Genomic DNA, 20,814 nt, shown 5'->3' on the forward strand with positions numbered 1-20,814 from the left:
AAAAAAAAAAAAAAAAAAAAAAAAATCTAAAGTTTTTCAAAAATCACTATGAAATTTAAATTATGTTTTTGGAAATTGCAATAAAGGGGTTAACTTATTTAGTAATTGCAGGATGAGAAACCTGAAGCTTCAATAAATAGGCTGAAAATGCAAGCAACTGGGAGGGATGAGAGGAAGAATAAAGGTGGATGGTGGTTGCTGTTTTTGCCCCTAAGATGACTAATCTATCAAATTGCAGGAATCCATCAGTGTAAACCTGCAATTCTATGTTTTTTTTAGTGTATTTTTCCAACCAAAAATGCTAATCAATGTAGGAGAATGAGTTTACTTTACGTTCTTTTCAAGCTAACAAGGTCGTGTCGAAAACATGGTTTAATAGATAGGATACCTGGTATGTGAGATCCACGTCAACTAAGCAACCTTTATAAGGGTGTGGAAATCTCTCCTTAGCAGATGCATTTTAATAACTTTGAGGAGAAGCCCGAAAGAGAAAGTCCAAAGATGACAATATTTGTTAGCGATGGGCTTGGGTTGTTACATGTTATCATCTAAAAAGTTAACGGTTTGATTTAAACTAATTGAATAGTGACCTAAATAACTGGATATTAGGACTAGTTCAAAATCTGGAAACAGAAATCAAGTCCTTTTAGACAAACTCTAAGCATCAACAGGTAACCAAACAAGCAAGAAACATTCCAAGAACAGTATAGGTTGGTGGCTCAAAATATAACACCAATTAATAGCTCATCAAGGGAGACAAAACGGTAACGTTTCATATGGAATCATGTAAAATAAACTATAAACAGGAATCCAAGATTTCATGGAGTTGGTTGAAGATGCAGACAAAGTATCCTTGAAGAAAGGAAGAAAGAGAATTTACTCTGATACTGTTGTTCGAAGAGGCAGAGAACTTTCAACTCCACTTGTCTCTGAATTCCTATCTGCCACAACTTTTGACATACGGAACATCTGTAACGAATCAAAAGATTTTTGAGTTTGTAACGAAACATATCCACCACATATCTCAGAAACATGATTATTTCTCTTTTAGATGCGCAGAGAAGAAAATGAGATTAACCTTGTTGATAGTTTTCTTGAAGCACGATTTGTGTTCGTCCATCGATGCATGAATGAACTCGTCGATGTGATCCTTCAAATCCTCCAAGAATGTACCGTCTTCATTTTTCTTCTTTCTACAGGAAGGAATGGGTGGGTTTGCTGCAGCTGATGGTTTATCTTTCTGTTTTTCCATTGGTATTAACCTGGCACCAAAGTTGTTGCTGTGAGGGAAAATGGGTATATAATTAGCTGGAGAGAGAAAAATAGTAAAGCTAAAATGGAAGTGGTTTCAGTTCCACGTTGGCTAATTTAGGGAATGATCATGGGCTTATAAGTAAGGAATACATCTCCATTGGTACGAGGCATTTTGGGGAAGCCCAAAGTAAAGCCAGGAGAGTTTATGCTCAAAGTGGACAATATCGTACCATTGTGGAGGTTCGTGATTCCTAACACGTAATAGCAAATTCAGCTAATTTCATCCGTTGAGGGGGTGTCACAAGGGAACTTTCACTGCTTTTGCACGGCAGAGTCCACGTTGAATTTTTTCAAGGTAAAAGATGCTTGTAGGTTGATTAAGAAAATTCACCCTATTGTCTATTTCTTGAGATTTTCATGCCCCTAAAATGATTATTTTAGCTTTCTCCAAGCCTTCCATTTCAAACTCAGAACTTAGAATACCCTTAAGTTCTTGAGGCTCCAATTTATCCTGGCAAGCTACTTACTATACAAAAGAAAATAGGCTAAACTCATGTAAGCTTCTTTCCAAGCCAAACTCATGTAAGCTTCTAAACTCAGATGGAAAAGGGTTTTCAGTTAGGAAGTATGTTTTTTTTGTAAGAAGAGAATCAAATTTCATTGATGAATGAAATAAAGTGTGTCAATAGATTCCAACAACCAAAAAGTGTATTACAAGAAAGTTCTTGATTTGGAAATTAAAGAAGGTTGGTAAAAGAGTGTTTACATTTACACCAACGAATTAGGAAGTATCAAACTGCTAAAAAAGTGTTTGGCCAGGGCAAGGTTTCATGATAAGGTTGAGATGGAGCAGCTTCCTTCCTTTGTCGCTCAGCTAAAAGGGATGGATAGGTTGGAGGGTGGTTCTTTATCCATAGAACAACGAACTACTTGGTATCAACTCTGAAAAGATTGCGGACGTGTTGGCTATGGACAGAAGAGGTTATTAAGCTTGATTTGGAGAAGGCATTTGATAAGGTAGATTGGAGTTTTCTTGATGCTATTCTCAAGAATAAAGGTTTTGGTTCCCTTGTCACTTTTCTGTTTCCAAAGGTGGACGGCATACTTTTATACAAGCCACTCTTTCTAATATGCCTATCTATTACCTTTCCATGTTTCATCTCCCGTAAAAGGTTGCTAACATGATGGACAAACTTCTTGGATATTGTTTTGGGAAGGTACGCAAGGAAGGTGGATGCATGACGTTAATTGGTTAAAAACTCAGCTCCTTCAACTTTTGGGTGGACTTGGTATTGGTAATCTTAAACGGAATGAGGCTCTCCTTGCTAAATGAATTTGGTGTTGCTAAATGAACTTCGTGTGGGGCCAACTTATAGTGGCTAGTATTCCCCTTTGGATGCAGATTGTTTTTGGCTTACTCCTATTGTCATGGGTTCTTTCAAGTTCCCTTCGTGTTTCATTAGTTTGACCATCTCTCTTATTCATGATCATATCCAATATCGAATAGGTCAAGACCTTCATACGATCTTTTGACACTTGGCTTAATGGGGAAGTTCTTTCAACTGCCTTCCCTCCTTTGTATCAATTCTCAACTAGGTCGAGAATTCTTCTCAACATGCTTGGAATTTGAGACTTCTAGAGAAATCTTAATGAGTCTCTCCAACCATTTATCATCAGTTATAATGAGGAATACAAATGATTCTGGGTATTGGCCTTTATTCGGTGATTTGGCAGGATGAAGTTCTTCTATGGGAGCTTAGTCGCCTATTCTTAGAATCTTTCTTTCACTTCAAAATTTTATCCCATTTTTCCATTTTCAAATCTCCATTACAGTGCGAAACTTGAGCTGTCTCACCGTCTTCTTCACTCCTCTCTGTTGCTTCTAACTGTTCTGAATGTCCGTGACAAAATCATCTTCTCACCATATCATAATTTTTTCTTCTAGTCTTCTTGGTTTTGGGTTTCTTTCGACGCAATGGCTAGAAAGGAAGAGCTAGTGGGGCGAGCAGAGGAGTGTAATCCGCCAGTAGTGGCAGAGATGGGAAGCTCTGTTGTTGAAGCTACTAACCCTTCTTGTGCCATTGAGGTACTGTTTTCAGTGTGATTTTGGTTTCCAGTGCAGTTTAGTTCTTGGGATAAAGTTGTTCTTTGAGGGGGTACTATTCGTTTTCTGAAACATGGTAGCAATTTTTGAGGTTTTATCATTTGGGTCGCCAAAACATGGTGTTTTTTTTCTTTTTTTGTTAGGAGTTGCAATTGTATAGGTTCGTGGTGGTTTTTCCCCCTCTTTGTTTGGTGAAGATGAGGGAAACAGATGCGTGATTTTGCTATCTTAGTGATTATATGATGATTTATAACAATTATGATGGATTTAGCACTGGGCAAGCACCTGGGGAAATAGTGAAGTCAATCTATAGTATGATCTAAGAGACATTCAAATTATTACTTTTTTGGCTGGGATTCCTTCATTTGTCCTTTTTTCTTTCTGCTTATGAGGAAGACATGCAGATAGGGTTCAAACTCCAGGCCATCGATGAGTAAAAAACAGAAGAAAGGCTCCAATTTGTTTATTCTCACCAAATAAAATATGCATTCATTCCATATTGATCGTGGGTTGTTCCATCTACATCATAAATATGAAGCAAAATAATACAGTGCAACACGAAAATAATCCCCTGACTAAATTAAGTGTGGATATTGTAACGATCCAGATCCTCCGCTAGCAGATATTGTCCTCTTTAGGCTTTAAAACGCATTTGCTAGGGTAAGGTTTCCACACCCTTACAAATGGTGTTTTGTTCTCCTCCCCAACCAATGAGGGACATCACAGATATAATGATCCCACCAATCAATTCCTCCTATTTTTTTTTTTTTTCTTTTATTGAATAGCATAACATTTCTATCAAAAGATGAGATATCTTTGGCTGATTTTTCAATTTCATCCTCTTAACATAAGATCCTTACTCAAGTTTCCTTACCTATCGCTACTGGCTACCCACTCTCTCTCACTATTTCGTATGCGTATGCACATTTTCAGTTACCTCTCTCACCATTTGAACGCCTTCTCTGGGCTGATATCTAATCACAAACATTTCCCTCATAATCTCTATCTGTACATAGTCTTCTCTCAGTAACACATCTTCAATTAGTTCCTTTCTACACACCTATCAGTAGATTCTAATCTCTCTATTATTGAAAGTGTCCACCAATCAAATTGTAGCTCATTATGAACCCAACTGTTCGAGGAAAATACATAATCAAAGAAATTGGAGAAAAACACGATCAGAGAAGAAAATCATCAAAGAAAAGTGGAGCTGAGAGCATCTGAACGAGCACACTGCCAAACTAACCCATCCGAAGAACCAAAACAGAGAAGACAAGAGAAAGGGGAAATTAAATTACGCAAAATTTGTGGAGAAGTAGAAAGGGGAAGCAAGTGCCGGTGGGGGGCAGAACACGCAAACAAAATCTATGGCTCCTTGAAAGCCAAGACAATCAAAATCGAGTGAAGAAGCCAAAATAAAAATAAAAAACTCAATCAGCAGAGAAATCAAAACCAAATCAAACTCCCGATACCAGGGAAACTAAAATCGAGCAATCAAACTCACCGTCGATGTGTGTGTTTGGCGACCACAAGAGAGATTGAATGTGGATCTCAGCAACGAGCAGTTGCAGAAGAATTCCGAGCTGCTGTGACCGAGAGAGGGTGCCGGAGGGCGATTGCAGCAACGAAGACGATAGGGTTTAAGAACAAAAACTGGGTTTAGGGAACGAAAAGGGAGACCTGGTCGTGGCTCTGTCTGGTCGTGGCTCTGTCTGGCCGCGAAAATGGCAGAGATAATAATTGTTATATTATAATTATCATAAAATACAATATTTTAAATTATGATTAACATGTCCCTAAATAAATTAAATATTTTATTAAGCAAAAATTAATTTTGTGATTAATTGAAATTTGTAATATAATATTTATTTTCTTATTTTTTTAAAAATGATATCGAATGCAAAATTTAAACTTAACACAAAATCACGAGCGTGTCTAAACTTCTAAACCTTACACGAGCATGCCTCGCCCTACTTATACTAACAAGTTCCTCCAATGGCGTTTGTATTCATCGAAAGCCACCGAGAGCAATCACCATACCAGTCTCTTAACTTTAGGTTGGATAAGAGCGTTTATATGATCGGATAACTTAACGAACTCGAAAATAGAATTATAATCCAACCCAACCATACTTTTAAGATTATTATGAAGACTATTGACATTTATTATCGATATTAGTGATGCGTTGCAAGTTATAAATGTTTGATATTTATACTTAATCATATTTTAGTTATTAATGTAATATGTAATGTGAATAAATAGACGTTTCTTAAATAATTAAAAAATAAAACAACTCGTGTTGGGTTGGGTTTGTTGTTTGTAAAGATGGAGATATATATATATAGATATTTAGTAAAAATCGGGTAGAAATATATATGGTAGATATGTCATAAAGATCGGGTACCTATATTTGAGAGTGACCAATCTCTTTGAGTATCCTCTTTGTTCAAACAACATGACACGCACAGGCGCTAGTAGCAACGAACTCAGCTTCTGTGGTTGATAAGGTGCCTACAGGTTGCTTATGAGAAAACCAAGCTACTACTCTTCTACTTATCATAAACACATAGCCTGAAGTACTCTTCTATCTTCCATGTCTCCAACATAGTCACGATCAGTAAATCCAATTAAATCACTAACTTCTCTCTTTCTATAAAATATATCATAATCTATCGTACCGTTCAAGTACCTTAAAACCCTTTTAGCTACTGCAAAATGTTGCTGTGTTTGACATGTCATAAAACGACTAATCAAACTTACAACAAACATGAGATCAGGACGAGTAGTTGTGAGATATATCAGACTTCCCACTATTTGTTTATACAACGTTACATCTACTTTTGCCCCATTTTCATGTTTGCCAATTTTCTATCCTGGAACAATGGGATTACAAACATGCTAAATCGAATTAAAACTTCAGCAACATACTTTCTTTGACGTATAAAAATACCATTCGAATTGTAAGCATTGTCTGCTCGCTGGAACTGCTTTTGAACCCTTCCTTGATGAAGTAGGATTGTATTCGACTAAACCAGGTTCTAGGTGCTTGTTTTAATCTGTAGAGAGTCTTTTGGAGTTTGTACACCGTCTCCTCACTTCCCTTTTTCTCGTAGCCTTTTGGTCGTTCAACAAAAGTATCTTCTTTTAACTCTCCATATATAAAAGCTGATTTAACATCTAACTGATAGGGTTTCCAATCTTTTTGGGCGGCAAAAGCAATGATCATTCTCACAGTATCTATTATGGTCACACTACATAGACTCTTTGCTCTGAGCAAATTTTCCATCAGCTCACTCCAATTATCATAGTGACCGTCGAAGTGAGTGATCAAGGTGGCCCTTTTGTGCGTCATTGTTTCTTCTTCTAGTTCTGAGAAACCAATTTCCACCACACTCCATACACTCTTTGCTCTGATCAAATTTTCCATCAGCTCACTCCAATGATCATAGTGACCATCGAAGCGAGGGATCTTCGTTAAAGTTTTGTCTTCACTCATACTCTCTCTATTTGATCACTCAAAAATTGATGCTCTGATACCAAATGTTAGATTGAAGTTTGAAGTGAAGAAACTCTTAACTAAATACCTATAAAAACTCTTAACTATTATGACCTAATCAACATTTTGAGCCAGTCTAAAAAGATTTCTCGAACCCAACTCATATACACCCCTAACATGGGAGGCGACCATAACCTCGTGCTTCACCCAGTAATGTTGCCCACTCACTCCAATGAGTGGAACGTACAATTATAATTTATAATATTTATTATATTCAGTGTCAATGATTAAAACATGATTTTGAAGAGCATAGAGACAAGAACATGGTAAAAAAACAGTGTAAAAGAGTAGAAATAACTAAATAAGGCAATAAAAACATGTTAAAATTCAATAATACACTCTTGAAATACAGGTTGATTGTGACACATAGCAATGAAACACCTTTTTTTTTTTCTTATAAATTATAAATATCTTTCATATAAAGGTGCAAACTTTACCTGAAATTTACACATGGTTGGGAATTTATGGACATCAACAACAACAATAATTGGTCTCTTTTTTCGGTCTAAACTTACGTGGTTGAAACCAATTTGAACATAGCTCAATGAACATGATAATAGTAATTATCATTCCAAATGTTGAATCCTCGATCTTCGATTTCGACAATTGTTGACTAAAAGATAAAACGTTTATGTAATCGCTGGTATTTAATTTAACTAACTAACTCGAGAGCATAATTATGAGATTTTAAATCAGTTAGAGAGTGAAACGAAACATTTCTTATAAGAGTGTGGAAACCTTTCCGTAACGAACGCATTTTAAAACTGTGAGACTGATGATGATATATAACGAGCTAAAACGAACAATATCTACGAGTAGTGGGCTTGGGTTGTTGCAATAATTCAACTTATCAAGACATATGTGTACCAGATATTAAGTGGTCAGATGTTCGAATAATCTCCAATAAAGTCGGTTTTTTTTTTTCTTTTTTTCTAATAATCTAAACAAAAAGAAGGGAATATATATATATATATATATATATATATATAAATTCTTTTTGTAGTCCTTGCATGAGTAGTTATCAAACCATTTAAAGCTTTTGCCAACACAACATGTTACCTCACTCCATGGGTCCTTTTCCATTGGTTTTTTTTTTTTACCCCAAGTAATTTCATTTCAACTAGGGTTTATTACTCGATGGTTTCTTTAACGCTCATGTTTTTTAGTCGAAAAATTATGACTCGTATGTAAAGATTTCAATAGTCAAGATTATAACACGTGTAAGATCATGTATAATAATAAAAATGTGCATTTAACGAGTTGGGACCTTACGAGAACCTATCCCAAACAGGGAAGGAAGGAAGGAAGGAGCGGATAGAGATTTCTCCCTGTTGGCTAAATAGGGTCGAGGATAAAGGTTATATTCCCCGCTACGTTAAATTTATAATTTAACCAGTGTAGAATGTAATTTGAGTTAAAAAGTACATTCATTCGAAAAAGTAACACATGAACAATAATAAGTATTCATTACGCTAATTTATTCATCAATGTGTCAATATATCTGTACATCATTAGCAGATATTGTCTGTTTTGACCCGTTACGTATCGCTGTCAATCTCACGGTTTTAAAGAATCTTACAATCCACCTCCTTGAGAGCCCACACCGTCCAGTGTCGAGTTCTGATACCATTTGTAACTACCCAAGTCCACCGTTAGCTGATATATCTATTTGACGTGAATATTAATTTAAATAATTTTTACAATTGTTTATTTACATATTTTAATGAAAGAAATAATAATAGAAAAACAAAAGTAAATTCATATCAGACTTGACCCATTCTATTCACAAACGACTCCTCTGAATCTCTGACGGAATTCCCCCCGGTCGCTAATAAAGCAATTTACTAAAATAACCACGTGGCCGTCACGTCACCGGCCCCACCGCCCATGGCGTCGGCTCTGTCTTTCTCCGTCATAACGTCCGCCGTTGCTGTCAGAATTCGGTGACGCACATATTTATAAATCGCATCTCTTCCACTCACTTTCTTCAACAACAAAACCCATTAACTCTTTTGCGTCGCCGACCGGAGACATGTTCGCGGCGGAGACGACAGTGTCGGAAACACAGACGGGTCGAGTAAAATGGCGGCGAACCGACGGCGATTGCAGGAGCTTGTGCTCTGTCTCGACTCCGGCGAGCCGGGTCGAGCATTTTGAGGATCTGATGGCAGCTGGAGGTTGGCCGGAGCTGCGAAGCAATCGGAGTGGATCGAGAAACCAGAAGAGGAAAACAGAGACATCGAAACAGAGTTCAAAAGATTGTAAAGAAGTTCAAAAATTGGATTATGTTCATGTCAGAGCACGTCGAGGCCAAGCCACCGACAGCCATAGTCTTGCCGAAAGAGTAAGAATCCGGTCGTGTTTTTAAATATATTTTTTCTATAAAAAAAAAATAATTAATTATTTAAAATTTTAATAATATTCTTAAAAATGAAATTCAAAAATATTATTATTGTAATACCATATTTACTAAAATTATAATATATGCTCGCTCATAAAAAAATTTACAATTTTTTTAAATTTTTTTTAAGAATTTTAACGTTGTTTTTTAAAATTTATAAATTTTTTTGAAATGTCGTTTTGACGGTTTCATTCCACGTGTATATATATATATATATATTTTTTAATTTAAAGTTATTATTGAAAGTTTAAGGGTATTTTTTAAATCAGAATTGTTTTCAAAAAGTATTTTTTTAATATTATTGAGTATTTTTTGAAATGTGATATTAATGTATTTTTTATTAATAAAAATTTTTAAAAATTCGAAATAATTTTAAAAGTTGTAATACTAGTATAAAATAAATAAATAAATAAATATATATATATATATATATATTAATTAATTAATGTTCTTAGTTCAAAATTTTAAAATTTTGTGAAAGTTTAAGAATTTTTTTTTTTTTAATTGAATGAATATTTTTAAGACGTGATACTAATAATTTTGTATGAACGATAAAAATATTTTAAATTTTGTATGAACGATAAAAATATTTTTGAAAATTTAAAAAATATTTAAAGGTATTTTTGAAGCAAAGTATTTGAAATGACTGCAGGCAAGGAGAGAGAAGATAAGTGTGAGAATGAAGTATTTGCAGAATTTAGTCCCTGGGTGCAACAAAATCACTGGAAAAGCTGGAATGCTCGATGAAATTATAAACTACGTTCGATCTCTACAGCAACAAGTGGAGGTCATAAAATTCATCCAAATAAATAAATCAACAAGTTTTTTTAATTTTTTTTTTCACTAAAAGTTTTGATTTTCATTTTTTTTTTTTTTTTGAGCAGTTCTTATCCATGAACTTGGCTGCTTTCAATCACGAATCGGATCTCGTCAATGTCCATGACCTCTTCATCGAGCAGGTGAAGATTGTTCGTTTCAAAAATACTCTTTGAATTTTCAAAAGTTTCATTCATGCTCTTATATTTACGGCTCTTTGAGTTTAAAGGATAAGGGTAATTTTGAATTTTTTTAGAAATTGAAAGTGTATTTTTATTAATTTATCCTAATCTTAGGTTGATGTCTATTCCATTGTGGTAATATATATATACTATTTTGTGACGTAATTAATAAAATTTAGGGTAAATTACAGTTTTGACCTTTGAAGTTTGAAAGGAACGATACGAGGAGATGAGAGTCAGCCCAAACCCACTGTTAGTAGATATTGTTCTTAATGTTCTAAAACGTATCCACGAAAGAGAAGTTTTCATACCATTATAAAGAATATTTCGTTCCCCTCTCTAGTTGCACACATCGCCACTTTTTATTATAAAAAAAACGTCACGTCTAGAGACCAAACTAGATGATTTTCTGACCTCAGAGAATATTTGATTTTAAAACTTAGAGACATTCAAATTTAGAGACTAGAAATGTAATTTTCTCTAAAAATCTAAACAACGTTCTAACAAATTTTCCGTTAAAATTTACAGGTGTTTCCGACGATAGAAATTTCACCTGAAACGGCTAATTACTCGTCCAACTTTAATGAACTCGAAATTGGCTCGAGCTCGAGCTCTTTAACAATCCCAGAAACTTCATTTTTCAACTCATCTTCTATTACTGTAATTTCCTTTCTCAATTTGGTGGTTTTTATTTATTTATTTATTTATTTATTTTTACTTTAATGGTTTTTTTCTTCTTTTCTATAGCATTTTGAACACTCATCAACTTGGGGAGGCGAATTACAGAGTCTTCATGGTATGAGCTTTGAAGAAGAAGGACCGCCATTGTTGTCGTCTTCAAGCTTTTTAATGCAGCAATGTTCATCCATTGAAGATGAAAATGAAACATTTCTAGACCAAAAACATGTTCCATTTTAACATTAAATTAGTGTTTCAGTGTCTGAGTTATGGTAGAAATATTGTTTAAATGCTAATTTAGTGTCATATGTTTTATTTATATTAATAAAAAATTATTATCGGGTTTTGGTTTTCGAGGAATTAACGATCTCTAGCTATTTAAGTTAGGCTTAAATCGAGAAAAAAAACAATGATTTAAAATTATATATTGGGTAGGAAGGTCGGTGATTAAAAACTTTAATCAAATTTAGAAACAAAAGAGAATAAATTAAAAAAAAATTAACCAACTCGTAGACTCAAACTTTATAAAAGTGTGAAAATCTCTCCTTAGTATACGCGTTTTAAAACCGTGAGGTTGACGGCAATATGTAACGGGCCAAAACGGACAATATTTGTTTACGGTGGGCTTTGGTGATTACAAATGGTATCAGAACTAGACATTGAGCAATGTGCCAGCGAAAACGCTGGCCTCAAGGGAGGTGGATTGTGAGATCCCACGTTGACGGGAGAGAAGAACAAATTATTCTTCACAAGGGTGTAAAAACATCTCTCCAATAGAAGCATTAAATTGTGAGGCTAACGGCGATACATCACGGGCCAAAGCGGACAATATCTGTTAGCAGTAGACTTAGGATGTTACAATATCTCTCGACACAACCACATTCACTCATCGATGGAATCTTTGATCAAAAAACTTGAAATGTTGATCTTCCTAACATGACATGTCAAACAAACAAACATGAAGCCACGAATGATCCCTCCCCGTCTCAAAGAGACAAACCTATCTCTCGACACAACCACATTCACTCATCGAGGTACCTTTGAGTCAAAAACTTGAAACGTTGATCTTCTTAACATGACATGTCAAACAAACAAAGATGAAGGCACGAACGATCCCTCCCAGTCCCAAAGAGACAACCTATCTCTCAACACAATCACATTCACTCAACAAGGCACTTTGGATTCAAAAACTTGAAAGGTTGATCTTCCTAACATGACATGTCAAACAAACAAAGATGAAGCCACAAACGAGCCCTCCTAGTCCCGATCAATATACTATATTTTAAGATTCATTCAAAGTCTGACTAAAAACACTAAAAAAAAACATAAAATTTTACATTTTTCAAAAGTTGGAAGAACAAGAACAAGAACACGATAGACAGATACATTAATCACACATTAATCACGTTCTTACAACCCTAAAACTTTAATACTAAAACCAAAAAAGAACACAGAGATTTAGAATGAAATGATGAAGTTGGCATTCAAATCACAGATGCTTCTCCAGCTTCTGTCACAAATCAAAAACAGAATTCCGAACTCAAAAACAGAATCAAAAACAGAATGAAATGATGTTTGAGGCTTTAATCTGTAAGCAAAAGGATTCAAAATTCCCCTTTATGGTTACCTTTTCCAGGAACTATAATAACAGGTGCTGATTTGCAGTTGTGGAAGACATGCTCACTCACACTTCCCTGCAGAACACTGGAAATGAAAAGGAACGAACAAAGCCAATTCCCACCATTAGAAAACAGATCTACATTGTCTTAATATCTCTATAGGAACTGTTTTTTTGACTCCTAGATGTCAACCTTGAAGTTCTATATGAACTGTGTATGATTATAAAAGCATGGATTTGTGTATGTTATATAGAAGCGATTCTCATCGTCTTTCTTGAATGTAGCAACCAACTTTCGATTGTAATGAGGCTGTTTCTCTCTAGATGATGAAGCTTATCTCCAACATCTCATTACTCGACCTTGATATGTGTTAATTTGAAACTCAAAGTTTGTCTCAATATCGTTCTAAGCGAACGCCGAAACAACTTGTGTGAGACGCCACACCGGTTGGAGAGGGGAACAAAGCATTTTTTTATAAGAGTGTAGGAACCTTTTCCTAACAAACGCATTTTAAAACCTTAAGAGAAAGTCCAAAGAGGACAATATCGGTTAACGGTGGGCTTGTGTTATTACAAAAGGGAACGAGTACCAGAGAAGATGCTGAACCCTGAAGGGAGTGGATTGTGAGATCCCATGTTGGTTGGATAGGGGAACGAAACATTCTTTATAAGAGTATGGAAACCTTTCCCTAATAGACGCGTTTTAAAACCTTGAGAAGAAGTCCAAAAGGGAAAGCCCAAAGAAGACGATATCGGCTAGCAATGAGTTTGGGCGGTTACAAAAGGGGAATGTGAGAACCCACATCAGATGGAGAGGGGAGCAAAACATTCTTTATAAGAGTGTGGAAACCTTTCCCTAGCAGAGAGAAAGTCCAAAAGGGAAAGCTCAAAGAGGACAATATTTACCCGCGGTGGGCTTGAACTACTACAACTTGGCCCCAAATATCAAGTCCATTACTACACCTCAATACATTCCGGGGTTTCATGAATCCAAATTTACATAGCTAGTGATAAACAAAACCGCATATTGAATCTAGACTCGACTTCTTAATCACAAAGTAAAATACCCTAGTCTCTAATTCAAATTGGTTCAAAAGTTGGTCAAGATCTTTATCTTTTTGCAGTGTATTCATCCAAAACATTAAATGCTATAACCAAAACACATGAATCATCAAGTAAGCTAAAGGATTGAAAACAAAAAAATCTCCCAAGGAATCAGCAATGTTCATCTATTATACCTTTGAATCAAGCTTCTTCCTCTAGTGCCCATAACAACAGCAGCAGGCTTCAACTTCTCTGCTTCCTTGCAAATAATCCTCCCAGCATCTCCCTGCACAATCCTTGCCACAGTCCTCACCTGAGAAACAAAAGAACACACCCAATGAGTACTCAATGGCAGCCAAAATCAGCAGAGCAGCACTCAATGAGTACTCACCATGGAAACCTCAAAGGCCTCCACCGCAAGCTTCTCCATCAGCCCCTGACTATACTCATAAACCAATTCATTCTTCACATCTAATTAAACAAAACAATGGAATCAGTGAAATGGGGATTTCTGGATTAGGGTTTTTTTTTTTTTTCTTTTTGTATTTGATTTGAAGGATTTGTTACTGGAAACGGCGTGGACGAGATGGATGGTGTCGGCAAGGCGGCAGAAATGGATTATAGCCCAATCGAAAGCGTGTTTGCTGTTCGGACCATGATCGACGGCAACGAGAATGTCTCGGCCACGACGTCTCACCGCCGTCTCTCTCTCTAGCTCTGGCTCCGGCACTACCGGGATCAGCGACGGAAGCCGGACTTCTCTCCAGTTGTATTCTTCTTCCTCCTCTAATGTATCCATCGGAGAGAAAACAAGACGATCAAAAACTTGAAAATCGAATCGGAGAGATGGGAAATCGGTGGTGGGTGGGGATTTAAAATGGTGGCCGGAATCAGAAAAGTTGGTGGCGAAATGGATCTTTTGGATTGAATTGCTTTTTGCAGCCGCCTAATCCGAAGAAATTTCGACTTTGATCGCTTCTAGAAGGCCACCCATTTCTAAGAAATTCTTGGATGAAATTACAAATTTATGTCCAATAATTATTAAGAACACGAGCAAAATCGAGTTGTCTTATTGAATTTTTGTCCGTTGTTCATTAAAATGCTTAATTTTATTAATACTTATTTTATAAAAATTATTTGTTTTGTCGCCTATATAATATTATTTATTTTCAACTAATTAAGTTGAGAATATAAAATAAAAATATTAAAAATACATTTTTAAAAAAAATTAAAAAATGTTATTTTGGAATATAGATATATAAAATGTTATTTTTTTCTAAAAAAAAGAAAAATGAATGACACGTGGCACCATAGTATTAAGCTGGGATGACGTGGAGATTTTGGTCGGGCAGGTATTCAATTTCATAACCACCATTGCCGATAGGGGTGTACATTCAACCCAACAACCCGGACCAACCCAAAGGGTTGGGTTGGATTAGCATTTCGGACAGGGTTGAGTTCATTTTTCTGAACCCGAATTGAATCGGTTTGATTTTGAGTTCGTGAACAAAACCTTCGAGTTAACCCGAGCCAAATACATAACATATATTAAGAATCTTTTTGTATTAATGAGTTTGCTAGAGTGGTACTAAGGCCAGGATACTCATGCCTGAGTTCGACATCACGCAAGTACATGTTATTGTATGCGAATAATTATAAATCAACCCGTTACCAAGTAAATTATTCAAATTTAAAATCCTATTTTTCACCCCCTAAGTAGGATCGATACTAACAGTTAAATGGGGTCGAGTGTCTATTAATGGCATATCTTTCTCTCGTATACCTAGTTTTGACAGTAAAATTTATAGCAATTTGAACTTCTGATCTCTCGAGAGATTAGAGGTCGTAATGGGAGATCTCTCTTTCCCCACCTCATCTTCTTCTCTAGCCTTTCTCATGTGGACACCTCCTGTGGCTGCCATAATCACGGTTAAGAACCACTAATCTCCATAATGGTATGATGTTGTCAATTTAATTAGCCAACGTGGGACTGAGACACCTCTTTCTCATCCTTATTTTTCTTCTCGCTTTGTAATTGTAAAAAGAGGTGACAAAATAAAGTAAGTGAGTCGTTCCAGACGAGCTTTTATTTTAGAGTTTAGGGTTTAATGAGATTCACGGCTTCTCAAGTATAGTAACTGTCATCAATTATTTTAAAGTCAAGACAAGCGTTGAACTTATAGAACATGTTAATATGTCAAATTGTATTTTCTCTTTATTTTTATTGAAATAAAAAATTCATCATTTGTCAATTACAAACTTATTTAAAATTATGTTCTAAGAGACGGAAAATGCTTTTAAGGAAAAAAAAACGTCAATCCAAATATACAATAGTTTTTTCAGATAAGCATGGGCCACGAGTGGCGATTTAAACGAGGTATTCCTAAGCAACAATTACACTCGTAGACACGAGTATTCGATACCCTTAATTTATTTTTCATCTTTATTTATAAATTTATATTATTTATTTATTTAATTAATTAATCCATCTTTATTTACCAAAATTAATATAATTAAAATAAATTAATAATTTTTTATTTAAGTATGTATTTAATATTTATTTCAAATTAATGTTATTTAGGAATGAAATTGATTACATACTAAAATTATTCATTAATTAACCTACATAATTAATTAATTTTATTATTTTTTATTTTTTCTTACATCTTTACAAATATTTTTAATTTAATGCACAAAAATAATTTAATTCTATTTAAAAAAAATTGCTGGATAATTCTATAATGAGCTATTATAATTTTGGAACTAATGTTACTAATTTGAATATTATATATTAGTGCAATTTAAAAATAACTTAATTCTATTTTTTTTAATAATTTTGTGTTTTCATTTTAATTTTAATTTTAATTCTTTTAATTTGAGACATGTAAATTTAAAAATTAATCATTTTATTATATATAAAATTATTTACCTTAATTTTTTTCTAAATGAAACTCAAAATTATATATATTGTCCAATATAACATTTTTACAATTTTTAATGGGTAAGAGACCATATAAAATTAAAATTTATGAATTTATTAGATTAAAAATTGAAAATTGAAATACTTATTAAACATATTTTTAGAGTTTAAAGACGGTATAAATATAAATGTAAAAATTGCAGATTAAATTTTTGTAACTGATATGTGGAAATCACTGCAAGGGGAGTAAGATTCGGATTACCTTATTGATCGAATATCTCAAGGCAAGAACATTGTTTGAGATTCGAATCACTCCACAAGCAAGATTGATCATGTCGAGCTTGAATGATTCTACATGCAACCTAAAATACATAAAATTGCAAAGAAACTTAGGTATTGACTAAATAAAAACACAAATGTTTCTTCTACTACATTTTCCAAGTCGGCCTACAAATACAACATACATGGTTTTATATAGCCTCAAAATAAAACTATTAAATGCATTTACTATATGTAATTATAACGTAAATAAAAAGTCTTAAAATACATTAATGAAATACAATAACTCTAAATTGTAATCCACCCAAAATTTATAACATGAAACTTCATTTTTATTCAATGTGGCGTGAATTGAAATATCTTTTGATAATTTCAACAATATTTTCTTCACATCTTCATTGAAGTATATTGTATGATTGATGTCTCTTGGTTCATATCAGTAACTTTTATGAAGGGGTGTGCGTGACATAAAGTTTTAGAGCAACCTCAAATTTTTTTATTGGAGTAATTTATTTGAAAGATATAAAGAATAAATAATTAAAAAAACATTGCTTAATTAAATAAAACTATGTAAGTGTATCTTAATTAAAAATAATAATAATAATAAATTCAAATGGTTCGTATTTCAGCTTATCCGATTTTTGGGCGCCTTTCTCATTTACTTTTACAATATTCGGTCAAAAAAACCTCTTGCCGGCGAGGAGAAATTTAAGCATCAATGCCAAATTCTCTGTGAATTTGCTTTTCGTCGGCGGTGGAGGTTTCCATATTTCTCCGATTCAACTCGAAAATGGAGGAGAAGAGCAAGGTTCTGATCATAGGAGCAACAGGTTTCCTAGGGTTCCATTTGGCTCAAGCCAGCTGCAATTTTTCTCACCCTACGTTTGCTCTAATAAGAGATTCTACCTCCTCTTCATCTACTAAACTAGACAAGCTCCGAGCTCTCTCCGATGCCGGAGTTCAATTCCTCAAGGTTTCTCTCTTCCTCTCATTCTTGAACTATGTATATAGTTATTGTTCTGCAGTTTTTTCTTGCTGGAGACGACACTGATTTTGAGTGTTTTTAAATGTTAGGGTTCTCTGGATGACGAAGCTAGCCTAATGGAAGCTGTTAATCAAGTCGATGTGGTCATTTGTGCTGTTTCGTCTAAACAGGCGTTGGACCAGAAACTTCTGATTCAAATCATCAAACAAAATGGATCCATTAAGGTAAGTAAGTATTGATTGATTTGATTTGGTCCATGTAATTCCGGCACATTTCTGCTAGATACTATTTCAGAGTTGCTCCGCCAAATAAACAAAATCGGAAAGGAAACTGAAATCTCATCTGGCTCACGGCATTGAACCTCGTACTCTAGGAAAAAAATTGTGTCAATCTGTTTGTTGAGGTTGTAGATCAATGTAATGGATTTTATGTGCTTCTAGTAAAATCATATTCCATGAATATGATCTTCAATTTATGGTTGTTTGTTTGTTTACGCTGCAGAGGTTTATTCCATCAGAATTTGGACTTGATCCTGATAAGGTTCAAATATCAAACATGGACTATGACTTCTATGCCCGCAAAGCTGAAATTCGTCGGCTGGTAGAAGCTGAAGGCATTCCGTATACCATAATTTCTTGCAATTTTTTCATGAGTTATTTACTTCCTTCCCTTGTTCAACCAGGCATGAAAATTCCTCCAAGGGATAAGGTGACAATATTTGGTGATGGCAATACCAAAGGTTTGTCTACAAAAAACTGAAGATTACACATTGATTTCTTTTGGATGTTAATAAATTTAATCCTTGATGTCGAGAAAATAACAATTAATTGATGATTTATGATCATACTGCAGGTGTATTTGTGAAGGTCAGTGATGTTGCTGACTTCACAATCAGTTCGTTGGATGATCCACGCACATTGAACAAGGTAGTTTATCTAAGGCCCGAAGGGAATGTTTATTCCTTGAATGAACTGGTTGAGATTTGGGAGTGTAAAATTGGGAAGAAGCTTGAGAAGAATTATGTATCAGAAGAGGAGCTGCTGAAGAAAATTGAAGGTACTGAAATTTCATTTCAAATGAACCTTGAATTGTGAAATTTTGTTTACGACCATAAACTTCTGTTCTTGGCTATACTCATGAATGATGTATGTAAACTGAATGTAACGATGACTTGGAATAAATATAAGTTTCTTAAATGCAGTGATTCGTTACTCATGACCCAATTTGCAGCTGAAGGATTATGTAACGACCCAAGTCCACCGCTAGCAGATATTGTCATTTTTAGGCTTTCCCTCAAGGTTTTAAAACGTGTCTGCTAAGGAGAAGTTTCTATACCCTTGTAAAAAATGTTTTGTTCTCCTTCTCAACCAATGTGGGATCTCACAATCCACCCCCTTCAGGGCCCAACTTCCTTGCTTGTAACAGCTCAAGCTCACCGCTAGGAGATATTGTCCTCTTTGAGCTCTCCCTCAAGGTTTTTAAAACACATCTACTAGGAGAGGTTTCCACACCCTTATAAAGAATGTTTCGTACTCCTTTCCAACCGATATGGAATCTCACAATCCACCCCCTTCGGTGCCCAACATCCTCGCTGGTACTCATTCCCTTCTTCAATCGATGTGGGGCCCCCAATCCACCCCTACCGTCGCTGGTACTTGTTTCCCTCTCCAATTGATGTGGGATCTCACAATCCACCTACCTTCGGGATCCAGCGTCCTCGTTGGCACTTGTTCCTCTCTCCAACCGATGTGGGATCTCACAGCTAGTAGGTGTGAAATGCTAAAATTTCAACCTTCGTTTTTTTTTTTTTTTTGTATTCCCTGTGTTTTCTTTCATTTTATCTCAGTGAAATCTTGCTCAACCATTTAACTCTAGGCTATATAGACCAATTGGATGGGCCAAGTATCGCTTACAAATTCTTCAAGGCGAGTTAAAAGCTTTAGAGGCTGATAGATAATCCTGATATTTGCTCTTTTAGCACCCTGGAACTATTTGTGTAACGGCCCAAGCCCATCGCTAGCCGATATTGTCTCTTTTGGATTTTCTCATTCGGGATTCCCTCCAAGATTTTTAAAACATGTTTGCTAGTAAGAGGTTTCCAAACCCGTATAAAGGATGCTTCATTCTCTCCCATCGACGAGAGATGGTAGAATTGAATGGTCAATCATTTGGATATTCAAACATATAGCTGCATGATGATGTTCCACTAATTGTTGTTCTGATTCTTTACTGTGATTGCAGAGACTCCTTACCCTGACAACATGCAGCTCATTTTCATATATTCTGCATTTATAAAGGGAGATCAGACGTACTTTGATATTGAGGCATCATCAAATGGTGTTGATGGTTCAAAATTATATCCACAACTCAAGCACACTACGATTAGTGAGTTTCTGGACACCCTATTGGAATGATTTTCCAAATTCTTATTCCTTTTTGTTCTTATTATGTGAATCATTCATAGTTGGAACTTGTATCTATAAACTATAATACTCTTATTTCCTTTTTAATGAACTTTCATGAAAAGAAAAATAATAATGAAATAATATAAGAGATATTTGATTTTAGGACTATTATAATTCACGTTATTGTTACTATCTATTAACATCATCACGAAAATATTGACGTGACGTGTTCATTTAATTTGTCTAATAGTTTTATGATTATATCGCATCAAGTTCATCTCAATTTGTGAATCCGAGCCTAGTTTAGTGAATTCGTAGGTTCAATTTCTAAAATAATAATAATAAAAAAAAAGTTGGATCTCAACTTAAAAAATATTTTTATCTTCCTTCATATTATCTTTTTTAAGTCATTTAATGGAAACTAAGAATGCTAACATACTTTGTTAATTCTTGGATCGAACAAAAACTAGAATTAAAAAATATACAAAATATACCTAAAATTTCAAAAGTTTCAATAATATCCTAATATATATATATATATATATATATATATATATATATATATATATATT

General features: G+C 34.6%; 6 protein-coding genes and 1 long non-coding RNA gene across 9 annotated transcripts in view; 4 read left to right on the plus strand and 3 right to left on the minus strand.

The window, feature by feature from the left end:
• The window catches only part of LOC111484324 (protein RADIALIS-like 2), a 1,828-nt gene extending 1,482 nt beyond the window's left edge, over positions 1-346 (plus strand). The window contains exon 2 of the mRNA XM_023130878.1: positions 112-346. Within this exon, the coding sequence (XP_022986646.1) occupies positions 112-136 (25 nt within the window). The 3' untranslated portion in view covers positions 137-346. The remainder of the gene's footprint in view (positions 1-111) is intronic.
• Positions 1-10,894, minus strand: part of LOC111484317 — a 17,727-nt gene extending 6,833 nt beyond the window's left edge. The window contains exon 1 of the transcript XR_002718476.1: positions 10,884-10,894. The gene's annotated coding sequence lies outside the window, so the exon portion shown is untranslated. The remainder of the gene's footprint in view (positions 1-10,883) is intronic.
• LOC111484328 lies at positions 626-4,887 on the minus strand. Of its 2 annotated transcripts, none has more exons than XM_023130884.1 (3): positions 4,863-4,887; positions 1,079-1,280; positions 626-969 (listed from the first exon to the last, which is right to left on the minus strand). In XM_023130884.1, exons 2-3 carry the CDS (start codon positions 1,250-1,252, stop codon positions 877-879), a joined length of 267 nt encoding a protein of 88 aa, XP_022986652.1. In that variant the 5' UTR covers positions 1,253-1,280; positions 4,863-4,887; the 3' UTR covers positions 626-876. The 2 variants fall into 2 exon arrangements, with proteins under 2 accessions (XP_022986652.1, XP_022986651.1); XM_023130883.1 differs by having other exon boundaries at positions 1,079-1,262; positions 4,863-4,886.
• LOC111484284 (transcription factor HBI1-like) lies at positions 8,740-11,325 on the plus strand. 2 transcript variants are annotated; one of them, XM_023130816.1, is made up of 5 exons: positions 8,740-9,258; positions 9,968-10,102; positions 10,200-10,274; positions 10,842-10,973; positions 11,061-11,325. In XM_023130816.1, exons 1-5 carry the CDS (start codon positions 8,947-8,949, stop codon positions 11,229-11,231), a joined length of 825 nt encoding a protein of 274 aa, XP_022986584.1. In that variant the 5' UTR covers positions 8,740-8,946; the 3' UTR covers positions 11,232-11,325. The 2 variants fall into 2 exon arrangements, with proteins under 2 accessions (XP_022986584.1, XP_022986585.1); XM_023130817.1 differs by lacking the exon at positions 10,842-10,973.
• Positions 11,326-11,527: 202 nt separating this feature from the next.
• Positions 11,528-11,891, plus strand: LOC111484342. The gene is made up of 2 exons (XR_002718486.1): positions 11,528-11,564; positions 11,786-11,891. It is a non-coding gene; the product is annotated as an uncharacterized LOC111484342 (long non-coding RNA).
• A 336-nt stretch (positions 11,892-12,227) lies between these two features.
• On the minus strand, positions 12,228-14,714 carry LOC111484307. Its single transcript, XM_023130851.1, has 5 exons — positions 14,221-14,714; positions 14,045-14,124; positions 13,848-13,966; positions 12,619-12,695; positions 12,228-12,501 (listed from the first exon to the last, which is right to left on the minus strand). The coding sequence occupies exons 1-5, from the start codon at positions 14,450-14,452 to the stop codon at positions 12,476-12,478; spliced, it is 534 nt and encodes a 177-aa protein (XP_022986619.1). The 5' UTR covers positions 14,453-14,714; the 3' UTR covers positions 12,228-12,475.
• A 2,776-nt stretch (positions 14,715-17,490) lies between these two features.
• On the plus strand, positions 17,491-20,456 carry LOC111484275 (probable pinoresinol-lariciresinol reductase 3). Its single transcript, XM_023130805.1, has 5 exons — positions 17,491-17,825; positions 17,927-18,061; positions 18,339-18,576; positions 18,690-18,893; positions 20,079-20,456. The coding sequence occupies exons 1-5, from the start codon at positions 17,643-17,645 to the stop codon at positions 20,249-20,251; spliced, it is 933 nt and encodes a 310-aa protein (XP_022986573.1). The 5' UTR covers positions 17,491-17,642; the 3' UTR covers positions 20,252-20,456.
• Positions 20,457-20,814: the final 358 nt, after the last annotated feature.

Source organism: Cucurbita maxima, unplaced genomic scaffold (assembly GCF_002738345.1).
Source record: "Cucurbita maxima cultivar Rimu unplaced genomic scaffold, Cmax_1.0 Cma_Scf00009, whole genome shotgun sequence".
NCBI classification, from domain to species: Eukaryota; Viridiplantae; Streptophyta; class Magnoliopsida; order Cucurbitales; family Cucurbitaceae; genus Cucurbita; species Cucurbita maxima.

What these genes read in the sequence shown, in the direction of transcription:
- LOC111484275 (XM_023130805.1), top strand. Translation starts at nt 17,643, where the DNA reads ATGGAGGAGAAGAGCAAGGTTCTGATCATAGGAGCAACAGGTTTCCTA. An exon ending in TGGTGATGGCAATACCAAAG is followed by an intron (nt 18,577 to 18,689) that starts GTTTGTCTACAA and finishes ATCATACTGCAG; the next exon opens with GTGTATTTGTGAAGGTCAGT. An exon ending in GCTGCTGAAGAAAATTGAAG is followed by an intron (nt 18,894 to 20,078) that starts GTACTGAAATTT and finishes CTGTGATTGCAG; the next exon opens with AGACTCCTTACCCTGACAAC.
- LOC111484328 (XM_023130884.1), bottom strand. Translation starts at nt 1,252, where the DNA reads ATGGAAAAACAGAAAGATAAACCATCAGCTGCAGCAAACCCACCCATT. An exon ending in TCAAGAAAACTATCAACAAG is followed by an intron (nt 970 to 1,078) that starts GTTAATCTCATT and finishes GATTCGTTACAG; the next exon opens with ATGTTCCGTATGTCAAAAGT.
- LOC111484284 (XM_023130816.1), top strand. Translation starts at nt 8,947, where the DNA reads ATGTTCGCGGCGGAGACGACAGTGTCGGAAACACAGACGGGTCGAGTA. An exon ending in GCCATAGTCTTGCCGAAAGA is followed by an intron (nt 9,259 to 9,967) that starts GTAAGAATCCGG and finishes AAATGACTGCAG; the next exon opens with GCAAGGAGAGAGAAGATAAG. An exon ending in ATGACCTCTTCATCGAGCAG is followed by an intron (nt 10,275 to 10,841) that starts GTGAAGATTGTT and finishes TAAAATTTACAG; the next exon opens with GTGTTTCCGACGATAGAAAT.
- LOC111484307 (XM_023130851.1), bottom strand. Translation starts at nt 14,452, where the DNA reads ATGGATACATTAGAGGAGGAAGAAGAATACAACTGGAGAGAAGTCCGG. An exon ending in TCTCGTCCACGCCGTTTCCA is followed by an intron (nt 14,125 to 14,220) that starts GTAACAAATCCT and finishes TTGTTTAATTAG; the next exon opens with ATGTGAAGAATGAATTGGTT. An exon ending in AGGCCTTTGAGGTTTCCATG is followed by an intron (nt 13,967 to 14,044) that starts GTGAGTACTCAT and finishes TTTGTTTCTCAG; the next exon opens with GTGAGGACTGTGGCAAGGAT.